The sequence below is a fragment of the Alexandromys fortis genome, unplaced genomic scaffold (assembly GCF_014885135.2).
Source record: "Alexandromys fortis isolate MF-2015 unplaced genomic scaffold, M_Fortis_MF-2015_v1.1 scaffold_178, whole genome shotgun sequence".
Taxonomy (NCBI): Eukaryota; Metazoa; Chordata; class Mammalia; order Rodentia; family Cricetidae; genus Alexandromys; species Alexandromys fortis.
Genome location: NW_026068054.1, coordinates 998,492 through 1,019,558, shown reverse-complemented (window position 1 = coordinate 1,019,558; position 21,067 = coordinate 998,492). Strand labels below are relative to the sequence as shown.

At 51.3% G+C, this 21,067-nt stretch overlaps 1 protein-coding gene across 1 annotated transcript in view; it reads left to right on the top strand.

Moving 5' to 3' along the window:
- The window catches only part of Znf423 (zinc finger protein 423), a 294,241-nt gene that overhangs the window by 40,235 nt on the left and 232,939 nt on the right, over nt 1-21,067 (top strand). Inside the window, exon 2 of the mRNA XM_050119822.1 lies at nt 13,137-13,196. Coding sequence (XP_049975779.1) covers nt 13,137-13,196 — 60 coding nt within the window. The remainder of the gene's footprint in view (nt 1-13,136; nt 13,197-21,067) is intronic.

Genomic DNA, 21,067 nt, shown 5'->3' with positions numbered 1-21,067 from the left:
TGTGTGCACCTGTATTTAAATGCTTCCCCTGCAATCTTGGGATTTAAAAAGGTGAAGAAACAAAGGGCCTTGGATGAATTCTAGACAGTGGGAGATGGGTCTGGGCTTGGAAGTAAGAAGAGAGAAGAGGCTGGTGTTTGACCCTCATAAACCTGATGCTTGGTGTTTTGGTCACAGGGTGCTGAGAAAGGTTTAAGGTTTGGAACCAGAGGAGAGTGAGATTCTGTTGGTTCAGGGGTCTGGGGAAGTGTCTTGGGTAATGAGGTCAGCTGGGGCCTTCATCACTGAGGGGGTCAGCTGAGATGGTAAGAGAAGGGGCTTCTGTGGTTAAAGTCTCTGGGAAGGCACTAGTGGTAGAGGGACAGGGCTGTGTGGGCAGCAGCCTCGGGCAGAGGAGTCTTGGAGGGTGCGGTGAGATGTTACAGCAGGCATGGCTGCAGCTGCGGGAGAGTCTGGTTTCTGCAGCCAGGGTTGGTCTGCTCTGCCTGCTGGGAAACCTCTGACCTGCTCTCTGATGTCCTGTGACATGGGCTTTGCTGGCTGGCTGGAATGCTGAGGGTGAGAGTTCCCCCATCACCCATGACTGTTTTGTGACCCTTGAGTGCTTCCTTGCACCAAGCTTGTCTGACCAGCACAACTACCAGGTGACGGGACAGTGAGTGCTTCTCCATTTTAAATATTTGTGCCAAGTTTGTGGTTGAGGACCAAAACCCCGGCTTGGGTTTCCGTCAGACTGGTCCTGCCTTTCAAGTCCGGGGAGAGAGATCTGCCTGGAGTACCTCATCTGCCACAGACAACTGCCCAGGTAGCCTCTGGCTTATGGAAGGTGTGTTTTTAGGACTTCCTTCTAGGCAGGGGAACTGTGACTGCAGGGCTAGGGGAGTGTGTGCCAAGCCTGGTGGATTCTGCCCTCCTGGCAGGCTCTAGATGGAGCACCTGGCACAGTAGGTCACTTGGAGTCCATCCTTAGGCACAGTGAGTTGGTCCCCAGACTGTAGCCCCTGGGAGAGGAGCTCTGAGATCTTCTTGCCTTGTGGCTGTGGCATGCTCTCCACAGGGCAAGGATGAGGCCAGGATAGCTTCTCCATCCCAGAGGGCCTTGGGACCCTAGGGAGATGGCCTTTCCATTATCTGAGGAAGTGACCGTATTAGACTCTCGGCATCCTGCTTGTTCTCCTAACCTCCAGACCAGAACCTTTGATCAGCAATGACCAGTACAGCTGGTGCATGACAAGGAGTTTCCCGAAGAGCTTGGTCCTGACCTTGGAGCCAAGGCTTGACTGGACTTAGGTGTGGCCCTGGAAGTACAGCAGTCTTTGGGTTTAGTGTCCATTGTCACATGTAACATATAACATATGATGTGATCCAGGGTACTGCCCATCCTGGCTCAACGCTCTGAAGCATCAAGTGTAGTTCTTCCTGGATGAGAGAACAGGTGATCATAGGAATGCGGTAGCTGCGTGTGCTTGCTTGGTGTCATTAGACTAGCTGCCCCACCTGTCCTGTTGTCCTTCATTAGGCCCTCTCACTGTGCCCCAGGTGCTAAACCCTGACCCCCATCTCACAACCCATTTAGCTCCTCGTAAGCCCTCTTAGGGGCAATGCTAGTATGGCCCCTGTCTGACCTTGTCTAGAAAATGGAGGCACAGAGAGGTGGGTAGCAAGCTGAGTTTCCATAGTTGTTAGTGCCAGGTGACAGGCTCGTCTGACTTTCACTTGTGGACTCTTGGATGTTCAAGTTCTTACCATGAATCCTGAATGGGCCAAACATACCCAGCGTGCTTCCCTCCTGGGTATGTGAGCAAGAATCAGAGACTGGGGCATTCCAGGCCAGGGAGCAGGATATGTTGGGAGCAGGGTCAGAGTCACCAGGACTTAAATTCTGATGTAAGGACCCTCTGTACTTCTCGGGATGAGGGGTCTTCAAGCCCTAGCATGAGCATAAACTTTTTTCTTTGCCTCAGCCTCTGTGGATAATGAGCCTCTTTCTGTATTTGCTTACCAAGGTAGCTGAGCCTGGGTATTGAGGAGCTGGGAGTTGTGTGTGTGTGGGGTCACTGCAGGGGTCACAGGTGTTGGGGTATTGCCACTTGCAGGGAGTGGCTCCCAGGTGGAATTTTGGCATGGGGATGATCCTGTCATGAGAGAAGGGTTTGGAGTGGAGGAGTAGGGCATGGGCCCTGTGACTGTCACGTCTGGATGAAGGGCTGAACCCTGTCCTTCTGGGAGAGCTTACATGGCTGTGGCAGTGCAGAAACATTCCCTGCCCCCAGGTCCTGCTGGGTGGTCTTGGGTAGACAATCCAGTTCCCACCGCCAGTTTCTTTCTCCTGAGCCCGGAGAGCATGCTTTAGATGCCTCAGGGATAGAATACCAAACCCACTACAGAAGAACAAGGAAGAAGGGCTTTTTCAGGCTGGACGATTTGTCCAGAGGGTCCCCTCTGCTGAGGGGGGGGGAACAGCCCTGTCATGTGACTCTCCATTCTTCCTGTAGCCCACTCTTCTTCGAACTCTGTCATCACGGGAACTTGGGCATGTCTTGTTTCTCTATAGCTGTTCACTTAAAGCTCCAAGGCCAGGGCTCATGGGGAGGAGTGCCTGAGACTCTGGCAAGAGGGAGCCAGGCATTGTGTGGGGCACATGGAACTAGTGGATGAGCTACAGCCTTCCCCCAGCCCCAAGGGTCCTCCCTGCCAGCAGTGGGCCAGATGTGTCTTCTTGGAGGGTGGAGGGGAGTGCCTGTGTGGGTGTCTTCTCGTGATGTGTGGGCTGCAGTGTTTTGAAGGGAGCCAAGCTGATTTCCCTGTTCCATCTCTCTGCTGTCCAAAGCCGAAAGTTAAATAAACACAGCCAAGTATTATCATAGGACACAAGAAAAATGAACTTGGTCTCTCTCATCTGGCAAGTTTGGGTCTTTCAGGCCCGTGGGATGAGACAGACATGTTTGGAGTGTAGGATGCTGCGTGCCCCTTACCAGTGACAGGCTCTCTTGGAACTCTGTGACCTTAAGGCTGCAGGTGTCTTTCCTTCAGTCTCATTCTTGTCCACCCACAGGCTCTTCAGGGGCCTTGCTGGGATTGAACCTTCTATGTGCTTTTCTGCGGCCCAGACTCCCTGGTCCAGCCCAGATGACGTCGTCTGTGAAATGGGCCTGTGCTCCTGAGCCAGCCCTGGTGCAGAGAGAGGACCAAATGTATCTCTCTTCTTCTGTCCCTCAAGGGCTGTGGTAGGGGGGTGAGCTGTGTGCCCATCTCCCTGCCCAGCACTGGTTTGCAGCATTCTGCCGCCACTGTGTGTAGATGGGATGCTGGGTTCCTGCGCTCCCCACGGCACCACTGGCTGTCACGCTGCTCTCCACAGCTGTGACATGCCCAGCTCACCTGGGTCTTTATTCACATTTACATTTATATCCATTAGTTTGAGTCACATTCATTCTAGTATTGTTTAGGGACCTTGCACTTGACTATGTAGCCAAGGCTACCCTTGAATTCTTAGCCGTCCTACTCTAGTCTCCAGAGTCCTCGAGTTTCCGCATGGGCTCAGGAAAATATTGCTTTCTCTGTCCGTTCTAAGGTGTAGTACAAAGGTGGTTACTGGTGCAGCCAGTGTGTGAGAAGGAAGCTAAGGAATGTGTGAAGGGAATTTGGGCACATAATTCCACTATAACGTAATGTTTGTGTGTGTGTAACATATGCATACGTGTACACCTGTGCTTGGTGGAAGTGTGGAGAATGCCCATCACCTAGGAGTTTCCCGCTCTAAGGCTGTCCTTGCTAGGGAGTGTGTGCCCACCCCCCTCCCCGGCGTGGGTGCTGGGTGTGATGAGTCTTGGAGATCCTGTGCATATTTGAGTGGGGGAATCCTTGCCTATGTGTGAACAGCGGCTGGTGGGAAAGCTTGAAATCCTGAAGGTCTTTTCACTGGCACGATATTTATTGGAGGTGGGCAAGCGGGCAGAGTAGGGGGACACACAACACACTTGTGCCCATGAAATGTCCCCCTCCCAAAGCAGACTTATTAAAAATACTAACTCCTTAGGTGTGAAGCATTCTGATTACTCCTACCCTGGGGACCTGGAAATGGCTTTTCTTGGGGTGGGAGTGTGGGAGTGTGGGCCGCCTGTTTGCAGGAAGGATGGAAGACCAGTCTGCATGTGGTCACCACTAGCATCCTGCACTTTCCAAAGTGGTCAGACTATGACTGTTTTTATTATGTTCTTTTCACCACTCAATTGGAGAAAGGGGCAATAAGGGGAAAAACGGAGAGATGGTAGTTAGGTCTGCATTCCCCAACCGGCGAAAATCTGCCTCCCACCCCGTCCCTGTGCATGGGTGAGCATGTACCATGAGTTTCCAATCAGACTCAGTTTCCTGTTTGTGGTGTTTAAACCACATGCATAACAAGGCCTCAACATTCATGCATGATATGTTAATACAGAGTCCAAGTTGTTGAGGGCTCATAAAAATGTACTAGCTTCTACTTTATGATGCCCTTCAAACAAAAGTAGAAAAAAATAAGAGCTGGACTCTCCCCTTCTTCCTTTTTGCCCCAAATAGCGGTAGTTCTGAGTGAGTGCAGGTTGCCTCCACTGGGTGTGAGATACTGGGTTCCTCTGTTGTGCTTGGATGTATAGTCCTAGTACTTGCCTTTCCCAGGCCACAGCTCCTGCCTCCATGCAGCCCTGCTTGTGGATGACCTCTGAATACTGCTCTGATGCCTTCCACGTTGTCATCATCCTTCTAAGTTGGGCTGCTCCGGAGTAGGAGATAGCCCCATGCTACCATCAAAACAACGCTGAGACATGTCATGTCATGAATGCATGTTTCTGTGTGCGCATTGTGTGTCACTAAGAATACATAAGGATGACTGCATGACAGGAAATACATTCAGAAGACAACTAACTGCAAGGAGGGACCTGAGCAGGCTGCAGGCAGCAGGCAGCAGGAGGGCCGTGATGGCAGTGGGCTCCCCAGAGAGGGGGAACAAAGGGTAATTCTGCTTAGTGTCACCCACTCTCTGGAGACTCCAAGCCTAACTCCTGGCCTAGGTTATTTATCTTTGTCTTCCAAATGCACGGGAGTTTTATTGGCCTCACTTTACAGTGTGGAAATGAAGACTGAAAGGGGTAGAGTCATTGCTTGGAGTCACACTGTAAGCAAGAAGGAAAGCTTGTAATTGCCTTAGGCTGGCAAGTTCAAGGCTTGTCTCTTGTCTACAATCTCTTCAAGGCTTGGGACAGAGGGCTCTCAGCTTCACCTTCTCCATCAGCTTCTGCCTTTCTGGGAAGGTGCAGACATTCTTAGAAGCTCAGGTAGTCACTGCCCCACACTTGAGAGGGGCAGAGTGTGGAGCGGAGAGGTAAGCTGTATGCTATGGATTCAGACCCTGATTCATACAGACTCCACTGCTTGTATGAGGTATCTAGGTTCTGTTTCCCCTCGTTGGTTAATGGGGGACCCACATCTTAAGGCCATTGGGAAGATAAAGTCTGAGACAGTGTTCATAGTGTAGTGGACAAAAGTCAAAGTTCAGTCCTTTTTTCTGGTACCTTGCTTCAAGGTGAGAGAAAGTCAGCCACATTGACAGTGTGTCCTAATAGCCTCAACAGGGCTGAATACTAATCTCAAGAAAATTCATTGTAAAGTCTCATGGCCAGGTGGGACGTTTGTCAGTGTGTGATGCTGCGTCGACACTGGCTGGCGGCAGGGAACAGCCGGAAGCAGCCTAGGCATCTAGCAACAGGAGCTGGGTAAATTAGTCCTCATGCCTCCTGGGCTTGGACTCAGAGGGTCATCAGTAGCGATGTCTCTATGATTTGATGGGAATAGATGGTGGCTGTGTTCACTCACGCTGTGGAAGGAATCCTGCAGAAGCGCTGCCTTCTTCAGTTCCTCGTCTGCTCCAGCCTTCTGCAAAGTTGTAACAATGTGATTATACCGGAGAAGTTGCTCTTCTAGTTCCTTGATTTTGGACTGTTTGGTTTTCTGGTTTTATACATTGTATACATGTATACTTCCGCCTGCAATTTATGTAAGAAGAAAGCAGGTGCTCTTCTGCAAAGCAGTAAGAAAAAGGTGGCGGCTCTTAAATTCTTTGGCTAAACGCTGCATAGTTGTTCTCAAGCAAGTCCAGGAAGGGGAGGTAGGGTGAGCTGAGAGAGTGGACAGGCAGGGTGCCCCCTCAGTAGCCTGCTGCTTCTTTTCTGCCCCTCAGAGGTATCCCCTGAAGCAGTGAGCCTTTCCCTTTCCTTCCCCAGCCCAGTGCTCAGTGGTGGGGGGTGGGTAGGTGGATACTGGCCATGTCTGGAGAATTTATATCACAGGCAGTGATGGGTGCTGCAGATAGAGGAGTCTTTCCCTCCTTAAAAGCCACCCCCTTCCCAGCAAGCCATGGTCTCACCTGGCTTCCCATGTTGCCTTAAGGGGCTTGTGCCCTTGGGGATACCCAACAGATAACTCTTTTCTTGGGATGTTCTGGAGCTGAGAGTGTGGGGAGGGAGATAAAGGAGACTCTGTGGACGGTGGGGTCATGGACCAGGACTCGGAGAGTGTGAGCTGGATTCCGAGAGTCTGGTGAACTGCCCTCTTCTACTGGACCCAGAGCTTCTGCTTTCTAGAAAGCAGAAGGAAAACAAAGGGTTAAGAACCCAAGTCCCAACTCCTTGCTCTTAGCAATAGCTTAGCCTTACTTTTTCCTTACCTGTAGAATGGTATTTAAAGATGCCCCCTCCCCCTTTGGTTTTTTTCGAGACAGGTTTATTTTATTTTATTTTGGTGTAGCCTTGGCTACCCTGGAACTTATTCTGAGGATCAGGCTGGCCTCGAACTCGGAGGTCTGTATGCCTCTGCCTTCCGAGTGCTGGCATTAAAGGCGTGTACCACTACCACCCAGCTTAGATACCCTGTTTTTATTGAACTGTTAGGCCAGTGGTTTGTTTCCTCTAGCACGTGTCAGATTCGCCTAGAGAAGTACAGGATACCAAGGCTACCTCAGGGACGCCCAGGATGAAGCGCTACACTTGTGACATGCTACAGATATGGCTTTTCGTGCTGGCATTACTGCTCTGGCAGTCACGAACACTGTCCCCTCCTTGCCCCCAGCAGCTGGTTCATCCAGGACTTAGTCACCGGGCAGCTTGTTTTGAGGTGGGGGAGTCTGGAGCTAGAGTACCTGGGTTCTAGATCTGTTTGACTTGGCTGCGGTGAGTGATGTTGCTTTTGTGGGGCTGTTTCACTGTCTGTGGGATGGTTCAGTAAAGCCTGGGTTTTCAGGCAGCTGCTGAGGTGGCATCTATGAAAGGCCCGGTGCCATAGTTCTGGCATAGGTGTTGGGGAAGGGTGTGAGCATTTGACATGTGCTATCATGTGCTATGCTTCTTATGTCACCAGCTCGGGACTCGTGGGGTGTGTGTGTGTGTGTGTGTGTGTGTGTGTGTCTGTCTGTCTGTCTGTCTGTCTGTCTGCACCACCCCAGGGTCCTCTACTTCTCTGTGTCTGGTTCTTCTGCTTGAGATACGAAAGAGTCTCAGTAAAGGAAGAAGAAAGATGTTTTGGTTTGTTCAGGCTCCTGGCCTCTGCCCTATTCTCTCTGCTTTTTCCCAGCTCTGGGTTCTGTTTCTCACCCATGTTGACATGGTACTTGTCCATGACAGTTTGTTTCCTTTCTGTTCTTGCCTGAGGCTGGACCGGACCAGGATGGCAGCCAAGGGAAGGCCCGTACTTCTTCCCCCCTTTCATGCTCTCTTCTTTCTTTCTTTGCCTGTGAGCTGAAGTCCCGCTTGTGCTGTTCCTGGGAGATGTGTTGGCTTCCTGGGGCTCCCTTCCTTGCCAGAAATGGGGTGGGTAAGGGACCCCTGTGTGGAGGACTGGAGGATGAAGGGGAGCAGGTGTTGGGTGATGAGAATGATGCCCGTACTGCTGTGGGTCTGGCTTTCTGTGCTACTGCGGCCGCTCCCACCCCTGGTGTGTGTGTGTGTGTGTGTGTGTGTGTGTGTTCTCCCAGGTGCTTTATGAGGAGGGAAAGGAAGTTCTCAACAACAAACCTTATCCACTCTATGGACTTTCTGAAGCTGCATCTCCATTCAGCAGTAGAGATGTAGACTTGATGAAAGCTGTTCTCTTTGGCTGAGGTCCTTTGAGCCACACCCGCATCTTCTAGTGCTTAAAGAGTTCATACCTAAGTTCCTCCTCCGCTGCCACCACTTTCACCATCACCCCCCCCCACCACCTCCACCACCACTACCCCCCCATCACCACCACCACCACCACCACATTTGCTGGTCCTGTAGCTGCCATCCTCTTCAGGCCTCTCCCATTCCTTTTATCCTGGAGCTTGAGAGGGTGCAGATGGCAGGTGTGTACTGCTGTGTCTGTCTAGTTGTCCTCATCTTAGCAAGTGACCAGAGCGGGTCCAAGGTTGGGGGTGACACTCATGCTGTTTCTAGGCTCCTGTGAAGGTCTAGCTGGTGCGGGGGGAGGGGTGTTTCGGGGAAGGGCAATGGATGGGGTCTGAAGGAAGCTTCTCTGCCTGGTGCTTGGTTTACTTTTGAACATGGTCATCTTCCCTGGATGCTTGATTTCAGAGATGCTCACAGGCTGGACTCTGCATTCCAGTACTTGTGTGCTGTTTGGACAAGGAGTCTATCAAGTCTTTGTGTAGAGGAATACACAGTCTTTTCCCTGGGCACCCACAGCCCCGCACCAGGCTGCACCCTTGGTGAACACAGCAGTTTATATCTCACCTCCCTTTCCTACCTTTGCCTGGTCTTTTGTCCAGAGCACAGGCTGTGCATCTGCACATGGTGGGCCAGTCTCTCTGCTGTCTCTGTGCTGATTTATTTATAAATAAATAAATGCTTTGCTGGGTCAGCCCCAGGCCTTCCCTATCCTTACCTAGCTCCCTGTTTCTGAGTTCCTCTCTCAGCCCTGTGTGTGTTCATTCCTCGAGCAGTGAGGTGGTCCTCTCTGTTTGATAGTGAGACTCTGGGCTTAGGGTCCCTTGACCTTCTTGGGGTTTAACCTGGTGGGGGTGACATGCTTCTCTAAAGATGAACTTGCCGGGGTTACCACTTCTCGTTGGGATAGAGGGACTCTCAGGAATCTCTTTGTGGCCAAGGTGAGCCTGTCTCCTCTGCAAGGGTACGATGGTCCCTGGGTCCAGGAAATTGAAGGGAATCTACTAAGACCCCAGAAGTGGAGCTGAAGAGACGATTCATCTGTTAAGAGCGCTGACTGCTCTTCCAGAGGACCTGGGTTTAATTTCCAACATCCACATGGCAGCCCACAACTGTCTATTACTCCAGTTCCAGGGGACCTGGCACACTCACACAGACACACATGCAGGCAAAACATCAATGACCATTAAATAAAAATAATCGTTAAAAAAAGATCCAGAAACATGATCCAGAGGGGGAAAATAACTCTCCAGAGAGTACAGGGGTTCTTGACCTTGTTGGCAGGTGTTGTGGCGAGAACATTTTCCTAGATAATTCTTGGTGAAAATGATCCTTTCCTAAGAAAAATGCCCATTGTGTGGGTATATAGAAGCTAGTCTTGGGGCCTGTCTTCTAGGGTCCTGGTGAACACTGACCTAGGGAGGGTTCTGGGGTCCAGGGTTCTGGTCTCAGCCAGCCTTTCTCTTTCCTCCTTCACTTCCTGACGCTGTCACCTTAGAACTTGTCTCCAGTGTGCCATCCCTCCAGCTCTCCTGCCTATGACAAAACAGGTCCTGCCTGACTTTGCCACAGCTCGAAGGACGGAGCGCCCTGTTGAGCTAGAGGGCTGCTGGATTAGAGGGTCCTTTTCCATTCTCTCTACCCGTCTCCCACTTTCCACATCTTTTTTCTGTTTCCAGTGACCCTTCTGCCTCTGTGAGGTGTTGGGGAGGCCTTGCCCTTCAGCGAGGACACTGCTCTCTAGCCAGGAGCTTACAGCAGTGCCCACCTACCTTAATACTCTGGTTTGTTGTTGATGTCTACAGCTCAGAGGCCGGCACACAAGGCCCTGGGTAGGTCTGGTACCTTTGGAACTGCAAATCCCATTGTGGTACACAGGCCAAGCTCTGTATATCCCAGAGAGGAATTACAGAGATGGGGTCTGGAGGGACTCACCCATTCCCATGGTTCATTAACCATTGATCCCACAGCTGAGAAAGAATGTGGCTTTCTCATGTTTGAAGCCCTTCCAGTGCCTTCAAACCCTCTGTGTGCTTGTTGTCCTCTGTAGGTCACTGGGCATCTGCGGCTTGAATCCTTTGTGGGATCAGAAGGGAAACCGGTTTGAGGTCCCTGTGAGACAAAACTACCCCAGTGCCCATTGCTGCCAGGGGTGACTGATGGGGTTGGAGGGAGACCTAAGAGACTTTGGAGTAGAGAAAGGCTGTGGTCTTCCAACAGGTGACAGATCTTACTTGAACCAATGTTACAGAAAATGCTGGGCTGTAGAGTCTCTGTGGCTCCTTACAGAGGGGCTTTCTGAAGATGGCCGATCTGGGGCTGCATCACGGGCCCTGCCGGTCGGTGAACTGAGCTTTTCCTAGGCCCTTCTGCCTTCTGTGAGCCTCATGCTTGCTCCTGTGCCTGGAGACTGTGTCCAGCACTGGTGTGGACATAGCCCCTCGGCACCAGCTTCTGCTCCTTCTTGGCCGAGGGCTGCTCTGTGCTCTCGTGCCATGCTCTGCACAGATGCCCACACACTGGAGGCTGGGCACGGTTAGAAAGGTGTGTCTTGGTTCTACTGATGCTTGATCTCAGAAACTTGTTACCTGTGGAGCCTGGGAGGTCTCCAGAAAGCACGACGACCCCTGATGGTGGGTAGTCTCTGTGGTCTGCTGCCATGCTGGCCTTGCACTGATTGATCATCTCCAACATGCTTAGCCCTCATGGGTTCTTGGTGCTTCTGCAGTCCAATTCCAGTTTAAGGATGTGGGGGCTCCCACCCCAGCCCTTGGGCCTCCAGAGAACCATCCCTTTATCCCCCCAGTCAGCACCTGGTATAGTTTTTTTCTGTGCCTGCTGTCCTTGTTGGTCCTGTTGGGAACTCAGACTAGGCTGCAGAGTTTGGCCGGGTAGGAAACCCTCCTCCTTCTCACAGCTTTTGACAGCGCAGAGAGCCTTAAGAAAAACGGGGCAGGTGGGGCATTTCTTTTTCTCATCAAGAATGTATAAAGGCCATATGCTCATACCTTCAAAAGGCGGAATGTGGGCCAGGGCTGGCATGGGGAGGTGTTGCGTGCCAGCAGCTGTGGGAAAAACACATTCATGTTCTAGGCACAAGGCCAGCTGGTGTATGGGCCCCTCAGTGAGAAGGCCGTGGTCAGGGTCACCGTCCATACTGCAGGAAGTCTGCGCCATGGCCTGCTAACTTCTGACCTTCCTCAACAGCTGCACCGGCCCATTCCTCCTTGCAGTCCCTTGTCCCCCAGGATCCAGCAGTCCTCAGCCTCTTGTCCCCACATGGTAGACGTGTGCACATTTGCTTTCTTTTGTGGCTGGTGTTAGCTCTTCTCGTGGGGCGGGACCGTCCTCAAGGTCAAGGCCTTTGGAAGTCAGACTTCCTAACTCAACAGCCTTGATGGGGTTTGAGTGTAGGGCATGAGATAACACAGCTCGTCAGGCCCAGAGCCAGGATTTGAACCCAGGTTCTGACTAGTCATCCCTCCCCTTCCCCTCACTGGGTGACTACTTAGTATGCTGTCTGGCTAGGACTCTAGACACGTCCTTTGTGTCCTGGTTTATAGCAGACTCCTTTCTGCGTGGACCGCCTGGAGTTGGAGCCCAACCTTGCCCTCATTAGCTGTGAGACTTTAGGTGCTCCTCAGCCGAGGACCCCTGGGTGCCCTGCTTGATCACAGTGGGCGCCTAGCTATTCCATCTCCAGCATCCTGGGCAGAGAGGTGGGTGGCTCAGGTCCCTTCAACTTGCACATGTGCAGAGTCGCAGAGCCTGTTAAATCTGAAAAACATGTGTGCACATTTTTGGCTTAAACAAAGTTCCATTTACAAAGTCCATAACCCAGCTTTAATATTATTATGTGCTCCAAACTGGGACTGATTCCAGGACGAGAGTGCTATTATGCTGGATAGTGTTTCTCCCCTGTTCCCACCAGCCTGGTCTCAAGTGCAGGGGTCCGGGTTAGGGGAGGTTCCATCCCTGTCAGGCATCATTCTGTGGGGTCCAGGCTGAAGTGGGAGGGGGGTGAGTTCCCTTGCCCTGTTACCAGCCAATGAGCTGAGGTCTGCCTGCAGGTCACATCTCCAAGTGCAGAGTAGTACGCTGAACTTTCCCCTATTCCGGGAGCCACTGTAGCCGCTCCTTGCTCTTATCAAGGCAGCCTTTGTAGCAGTGGTGGGCAGTGTGGCCTTTGGTAGGGGAAAATGCCTGCAAGATTATGGACTGTTCTGAGTTTTGCCTCATTTCTGTGGGCGGCAGATGTTTTGTTCATGAGCAGAAACTATGTACTAATGGTTGTAGCTCTGAGTGGAGAAAGATTCTGATATGTCTGGCTAGAGGCAGTGCTGTGATTGATTAGTGATGTCTGCCGGGATGCAGGGCTATGGAAACATAATGGAGACAGCACTTACTTTTCATTCATGTTTGATACTTTTTATTATTTATAATATTTGTGTGTGAATATATATGTGCATTTGGTGTGTGTGTGTGTGTGTGTGTGTGTGTGTGTGTAGATGTATGTACCCATGGAGGACAGAGGGTGACACCTTGGGTGCTGGTCCTTGTCTTTTACCTTGTTTGAGACAGGATCTCTTGTTTGTCGTTGTGTACACAAGGCTACCAGATGTATGCGCTTCTGGAGATTCCTAGCTTTGTCTCCAGCCTTACCATAAAAACACCTGGATTACAGATACAAATGGTATCCAGCTTTGTGTGGACTCTGGGGACCTGAACCCAGTTCCTCATGTTTGCATGGTCATACTTTACCCTTCAAACATGCCCTAGCGCCTTTGATCACGGTTTCATCTCTGCAGCACCCACAAAGGCCGCCTTGTCGTTGGCTTTGTGCTTTACCCCCTTGGTGGCAGACAGCATGTATATATTGCCACAGTGCTCTTTTCTTATGTCCTATCCCATGACCTTTGTGTGCAGCTTCCAAACTCAGAGCCCTTCTTTCTTCTCTTCCAGTTGAAGAGGGGGAGGCCTCGGACTTCTCGCTGGCCTGGGATTCCTCTGTGGCGGCAGCAGGTAAGAGCCGGGGGACTGGTCGAGCATTGCTGGGGGCTTGGGGGACTGGCCTGGAGATTCAGAAAGCCACCCAGCTGGTTATAGAAACGGTATTTTTCATGTCACATTCCTGTGTCTAGTCCAGACTTCCCCAAGCAACACGATTCTATATTTATTCCATATGGCCGATAAAATCGATTCCACATGGAGACAAGTACGTCCCTTTCCTCCCAAGGGCCATGGTCCCATCCTCTGGGCAAGTTAGATGGGTGGTGAGTCCCTTCACTGCCAGGCATGGCATCTTCATCTCTGAATGCCACTAACATTCTTGCCAAGTGCATCGATGTAAGCCACTTTAATGGATCGAAACTCCGATGAAAACAAGAATTCCTGCACTACTGCCCCTGGGATGGGCTGTCAGTCCCAAGACCATGCCTTCGGGGGAAGAAAATGGGGGAGCAAGCTCGGATTTTTGGGATGTGTGTCATTGTGGGGTGCCGGATGATGTGACCGTTGGAGACCATGATTTTCAACCTCAGGTTTTCTCTTCTTGCAGCTGTTCCCCAGCTGTCAGAAGCAGCTGATGGGTGGGTTTTTTTTCACACTGGTAACCCTCCGAGGCAGCCCACAAGGACTGGACCTGGCTTTGGCACCGTGGAGCTCTGGAGTGCCAGTTCTGCGTTCAGCCAGAGACTTCCTTTGCATTGGGCCCCAGTTCTCTGTCTGGCAGGTGACAGGCTTCCTTTCTTTGTCCCTCTCAGCCACCTCGTGCCAGGTTTAGCCCCGGGTTCTGAATAGTTACCTCCAGATCCACGCAGCGCCCAAGGCCCATTCAGTGTCGAGTGGCGAGACCTAGCAGATAATCCTTACATCCAGTCTTCTCTTTCAGTTGTGGAAGCTGAGGCCAGAGGGAGCAAAGATGGGTACGCGTTTCAGGTCTACACGTATTTAACATTGACAGTTGCACATGTGGTTTGTGACTTTGAATACATGTATGACTTCTAAGGCTAGCTCACTTAACTGAAGAAACTGAGTTGACAAACTGTAATACTTAGATTCAGCAGGTCTTTAAATTTATTGTTATTAGTGTGTGTTTTTTTGTGCAGGACACTTTTATGGAGTTGTTCTTCCCTTTATACCCATGGTTCTCAACCTCCTAATGCTGCAACCCTTTAACAGAGTTCCTCATGTTGTGACCACCCCACCCGTAAAATTATTTTGGTTGCTATGTCATGGCTGTAATTTTGCTCTTGTTGTGAATCGTAATGTTAAGACCTGTCTTTGGTGACTCCTGTGAAAGGGTTGTTCAACCTCCACATGGGTTGCAACCCACAGTTCGAGAACCATTGCTTTATACCTTTGTGTGGGTCCTGGATATTGAAGGCAGATCTCCAGGCTGTGTGGCAGGCACCTTTTTCTGTTGAACCATCTCGTCGGTGCCCCAGCAAAAAGTTGCTTCCAAACAACTGAGAACTGGCCCCTGATCTTCTGGCCCCCTGCTTCTGGCCTAGTGCCTTCCCAGAAGCTCAGAGTGCTGTTTGGAGCCCACGGAGTCTTAGATTACCTGGATGTGGGCTTTTTTTATGTCTATGAATGGTCTGTTACCCTTGTTATTTGTGATGGAGGCTCCCACCATGGGGGAAGACTTGTTGGAAGCATGAGCAATTGGGATGTTCTAGTTTGAGGGAAACAGAGATGTGATCATCGGTTAGTGATGTCCTTGTCTCATTTTGTGCTGGAGAGAGGCATCCGTTATGGTTGCTGAAATACAGTAAGACTGGGCTGGGCATGCCTTTAGTCCTATCACCCAGGAGATAGAGGCAAGTGGATCTCTGTGAGTTTGAGGCTAACCTGGATCTACTTTAGTGAGTTCCAAGACAGCTAGGGTTATGTAGAGGGACCCTGCCCTTAAATGTGTGTGTGTGTGAACTCAGGCTGTGCCAGGCTTTTGAGAGGAACCTGCCGTGCCCCACCCTCTACTGGAAGAAGGCTGCCGTCCTTGTCCATGTCTGCTGTCCTCACTCCCGTGGTGGGAACAGTCTGGGGTGTGAGGGAAGCAGTGTGTTAGTGGTTGTGATAGGAAGGGAGCATCAGGTTCGTAGACTGCAGCTCAGGTCAGTGAGGTATCTTCTGGCATGCAGGAGGGAGGGTGACATTCCCAGTGCTCAGTGCCACCTGCATTGTGACCCCTTCAGTCTCTGGGCTCCTTGGGCTCCCAGGAGTGGTGGGAGATGTGGATTTTCCAGTTTCCATTCAGGAGCCTAGCATGCACCATGCACCCCTGTGAATCCCCCCCGACCCTAGGGACTCCATGACCACCATGCTCTGTGGTTCCAGAGAACATAGGGCCACCTGCTAGTTGATGTGGACAAGCCAGAGCTGGCTGTGGACTGCTTTGCTGCCTTCTGGTGTGTTGGGATGATTTTTAATAGGACATGGGTTTCTCCTTCCCAGTTCTGTTGGACTTGGGCCATGAAGGAACTTGGGGGCCCTGAGTGCAAGCTTGTGAGCTGGCTCTAACCCTGGGACAGGATGAAGGCAGTGCAGCAAGCAGCCCTCTGTGTGTGTGATGACACATTTATTAGGCATGTAACTTAGTGTGTGCCAGTTACAGTGAATGTTTTACCCGTTGGTTCATTGTGATAGCTCTGTGATGGGACACTCTTTCCAGCCTATATACTGTCATTTTTCTGTGGGATGGTTCTCGGGTCACCTGAGAAGGACAGGGCCAATGACCCAGATGAAGCTTCTTTGTCTAGTAATCGTTATTAAACTGAGACATTGCCACTTGGCTATGCCAGCAAATGGAGACAGGTTTCACTGAGGAATATGGGGAGCAGACCCCACCCATGGTCCAGCAACTACCCTTGACAAGCTACTGAGACTCACTGTCCTTATTTTCCAGATGGGGTAGGGTGTTGGTGGTGTCATTAAGGCTGCTGAGCAGTGTAGTGGCCAGAGCGCTGTGCAGTGGGGACTTGAGCCTGATCTTTTGTACCCAGAGTAAGCAACCCAACCTTAGCCTACATTGCAGGGAGGTGAAGAACCAAGCACACTTGACGGTGGCACTGTGAGTACTCTGGTAGAGTATAGTCCCTGCCTATAGGACATGGCTTCATTCTGGTCCCTGGAACACATGGTGACCAGGAGGAGCAGAGCAGAAGGTATCCGGCTGCCCCTTGTGCCCTGGCTCTGGGTGTGTGGTGGAGGACTCAGATAGAGATCCAGGTTGAAATGTCCACTGTGGTCAACCCTGCCCTCCCCTGCCTCCCACTAGTTGGACCCTGTAGCCCTCCTAGGGACTGCTGGCCTGTTCCCTCTATGTCCTTGATTTGGGACCTGACAACGAAGGAGGACCTGGTCTTGCCTAGCGGGGACAGCATGGGAAGTTATGTAGTGTTCTCCAAGCACAGGCCTGCTGTTAGGCAGAGCCCTGGGAAGCCCTGTTCAGAAGATCAGCAGTGTGGGGTTTTAAATGAACAGTTTCTTACGTGATTGTGATCCTGGAGTGTGTGTGCGTGCGTGTATATGCGCATGCATGTGTGTGAGAGTGTGCATGTGTACGTGTGTGTGTGTGCACGTGTGCATGTGCATGCTCGTGAATGTGGTCTGCAGCTGATAGATGGTGTTTTTATCGACGCCTCTCCACCTTATATATTGAAGCAGAGTCTCTCCCTGGAGCGCAGTTTTGATTAGTTTGAGTCTGCAGCTTGCTTTGGAGATTTTGTCTCCCTCTTGTGAGTGCTGGGATTACAGGACTGCTGCCAAGCCCATCTGGCTCTACCTGGGTCGTGGAGATCCAAATTTGGGTCCTAATGCTTATGGGGGCTCTTTACTGGATCAGGCGTCTCCCCAGGCTGAGATCTTGGTTTTCACACCCACAAAACTCAGGAGGTGTTGGAAATGGTATGTGTGTGTGTGGTGTGTGTATGTGATGAGTGTGTGTGATCTGAGTGTGTAGGATACGGCATTTGTGTGTGTGTATGATGTGTTTATGATACATGTAGAATATGTGTGTACTTATGTGGGTTGTTGTGTGTGTGTGTAGTGTGTATGTACTGAGTATGGCATATAGTGTATGTGGGGGCTATGTATGAAATCTGTATGTAGTGTGTACGTGGGGTGTAGGCCTGTGCTTGAGGGTGTGTGTGGGCTGTTTGTAGTGTGTGTGGTTTCGTTAATGTGGAGGCTGTCTGTTTATGTAGGGGCTATTTATGTGTAGTGTATGTGGTGTGAGTGTGTGTGGTTGTGGCTGTTTGTGATGGCAGCTCTGTATGTATATGGTTGTGTGGGCTATGTGTATTGTGTGTGCATATGGTCTTTGTGGGTTATGTGTATATTGTGTTGGGGGCTCTATGTATCTGATATGTACGGATCAATGAATCGTGTGTAGTGTGTGTGTGTTCTATGTATGTTTTGAGCATATATGATGTGTGTTTGGGCTGTGTCTTGTTTGGGACTGTGTGTGTATATATCTCTATATGTGTATATATATCTATATATGTGTATATATGTATGTATATATATGTATATATGGTATGTGTGGGCTCTGCATGTGTAGTGTGTGGAGGCTATGTGTGTATTGTGTGTATGGGCTGTGTGTGGGCTATGTGTGGTCCATGGGCTGTGTGTGTTATGTATCTGAACAGACATTTTAGTCTGAAGAAGTCTGAACCTGTTTTGAACCTTAATAGCCTCTGAGCACCCACAATGAATGTGTGTGATTGCAAGAGGGGCTTATGATCTCAGCTGCGCTTGCTTGCCAGCGTGAGGTGTGAACCCCTTGGAAACATGGGCGATCTTTGCTAATGGTAAAGACTTCTGGAAGTCATAGCCAGAGCGCTTTCTCCCCTAGACTCTGAGGTCACAGGCAGAGGGAGGCCTCTTTCCCTTCCAGAATCTTAGGGGATGCAGTCCAAACTCTCACTTCCCCCTACACTCTTAGGTGACACCGCAGAGCCCTTCCCCCAGACTCCTAGGTGACTGAGCCAGAGCTCCTCCTCTTCCTCCAGGCTTCTGGGGACTACAGCCAAGAGTGTCTTTCCTCCCCTTAGGCTCCTGGTGGTAGAACAAGTGAACTCGCAGGTGATATGATACAGGTCTTGCTGAAGGCAGCTGTCACCCAGCTGCTGGCTGTGCTGTGGGACACTGGGCCTGGAACTGCAGGACATCTGAGATCTGCAGAAACAGCACAGAGAGCTGAGTTTTTGGATAAAAAGTTGATTTCTTTTTTTAAAATAGCAACTCAGTTTTAAAAGCAGCTTTGAGATATTTACTCACTTTTTTAAGGGGACTTTTGTGGCTCTCATGTTCAGAGATGTGTAGGACCATTGTCACAATTGGGTAAGCTATGGCCCCCCCTCCCCCAAAGAAGCCTTGTACCTCTAAAACTATTTTTTCTACTCTTCCACTTCTCACGTTCTGGGTAGTGGCTCAGCTACCCATCCCTCCCTCTAGATTTGCCTTTTCTGGACATTGCCCGTAGCTGCTGGCCCCTGGACAGTGTCTGCTGACTGGGTGTTTTTTACCTATATAGTGATTCTCAACACAGGCTGTGTGGCACTTGTCCCTTATGACTGAATTAGATCCCCAGTCTAGGTAGACATCATTTTGTTTAGCATCCCTCTGTCTATGGACTCTTGCTGTGCGCTCCCATCTTTGGCTGCTGTGCACAGTGCTGCCATTAATATTCTCGTGCAAGTTTGTTTGGACTCCTGCGTTCAGCTCCATGGGTGGAGTGGTCAGGTGGGTCCTACAGTAGCAGGGAATTGAACTTGGTGAGAGGCCTAGACTGTTCTGCAGAACGGCTGCACCTTTCACAATCCTGCCAGAGGTGTGAGTCTTCCCTTTTGCCATGGCCTTTACGGTTGTCCTGCTGGGGAGAAGGGAGCAGTTTCATTTTGAACAACTTCTAAATTCTTGTTTCGGCCAAAGAAACTCTTTGTATCAGTCGCTCTCAGCCTGGCTGCAAGTGATAAGGGGCGTGTTTGGAATGGTGTTCAGGTCTCCAGCCTTGAACCTGTGTCCATGCTCATGTCCTCCCTTCCTCCTGCCTTCCTGTCCATCCCAGTGTGGATGGGATCCCATTTCCCTCTCCAGGGCCCCTCTTTCTTCTGAAAGCCCATTGGAAAGTTCTGGTAAGGATGTGTGTGAGTTTTGTGGTGCGTGGCTGTGAGGAAGCAGCCAAGCGTGTGCCTCTTTCTTTGTCTCCAAGCTTGTCGCTGGGTCTGAGCCCAGAGGCAGAGGTGCTCACCTTCCTGTCACTGTCTCGCCTTGGTGTCCCTGGATGGTGCCCTTTCCGAGCTGGGTTCGGGGTCCACGAGGCTTTTTTCTGACATGACTTCTGTGCACCGGAGCCGTGGAGACAAACGAAGGTCTGGAGGCTGACCGTGGTTGGAGAAGGGTGGGGTATAGTGAATCTGCTGGTTAATGTTCCTTGGGCAGATTAGGAGATTTACTTCTGGCATGGTGACGCACACGCTTGAGGTTTACCACACTCACTGTGATCAGCCATTGCGCTAGCCCAGCAGCTGGCGGCTGTTGATGCTGCCCTGTGGTCAGAGTCGGAGGCCTTCTTGCCGGGTCATCGGTCTCATCCTGGCTGGTAGAAGCCGTTACTGCTATGTAGTAGGTGCCTCTTGAGTCTGATCTTGTCACCTTTGGGTATGAGGCTCAGAGACACTTCCGATTGGCTTCCAGGTCACACAGCCAGAAGCGGCAGAGCAGGGATTGGAATCCAGGCAGCTCATGCACGAACTTCACAGCTCACCCATAGATGGCAGAGCTGCCTGTAAGAATGCTGTTCCCTTGTAGAAGGCCCAGAGATGCAGTGACAGACAGGTTGGCACTGGGGTGCAGGGCTTCTAGGTCACTGGAAGAGGCCTGCGAGAGCTGGTCTAACCTCGGCTGCTGCCTGGGAAATACGTGCTCAGTCGAGACCCTCTTTTGGAAAAACTGAGTCCTGGCACACTCACCATTCTCCAGGCTCTCCTGCCACACTGAAGTGTCAGGCCTGGGGGGAGGAGGTAGCAGGGGCTGAGTATCCGTTCTGGGCGTTTGGGGACAAGCATGTAGAGCTCCTTATTTCCTTTTTGCCCTGTTCTGGTAAGGGGTAGGGTGTGGTCAGCCCCCACTTCCTGCAGTCTGTCACCTCCAGTCTTTGGCTAGGTGGTTCAAAAGGGAACAGTCCGGAAGAGTGGACCTTACGGCGTGGGGAGTGGAAGCCACTCTGGTCCTGTTTGGTCAGAGTGTGAACTGTTTGATTCCAGGGGCTTCACAGAGCCTGTGAATGCAATCCCCCCCCATTCCCCACCCCACCTTCACCCAGAATTTCCACTCATGCCTTTCACATTCCAGGTCTTTACATCCTGGATTTTCAACTTGGGTGAAGGCCAGGTGGATGTGACAGTGGGCAGGCTCCATGGTCGTTCCCAGTGAACAGAGCTTCAAGGACTTCCACCTTAGTTCTTGCTCGAGGAAGGGTGCAGGTGCTGGCCTTCAGGTGTGGGGTGCTTTGCACTGCTTTCAGCTGTGGCCTTTGTAGCTGCTATGGCCCCCACCTCAGCTTCTCAAGGCCTGGAAGGACAGGCGGGAGCCACCACACCCAGGCTCACTTTCCCCTCTCCGTTCTCAAATCAAGGCAGTCAAGACTGACGCTCTCATTCTTTCCCGCTTTCCCCATATGGTTCCTCTCCTTGAGCTTCCTACCCTGGGGTCCACGCTGTCCCTCTGGCACTGGCTGGGAGTTCCCTTGCTGTGCCCCATGGTGGAAGCTGCCCCAGGGCCTTGTGGGCTCCAGGAGGAGCCCGCTGCTGCTCTGGAGGGTGTTACCCACCTTTTGTGCTTTGTCCCCCTCCCCTCGTCTTCTTGATGAGGACCAGGGGACATTTTCA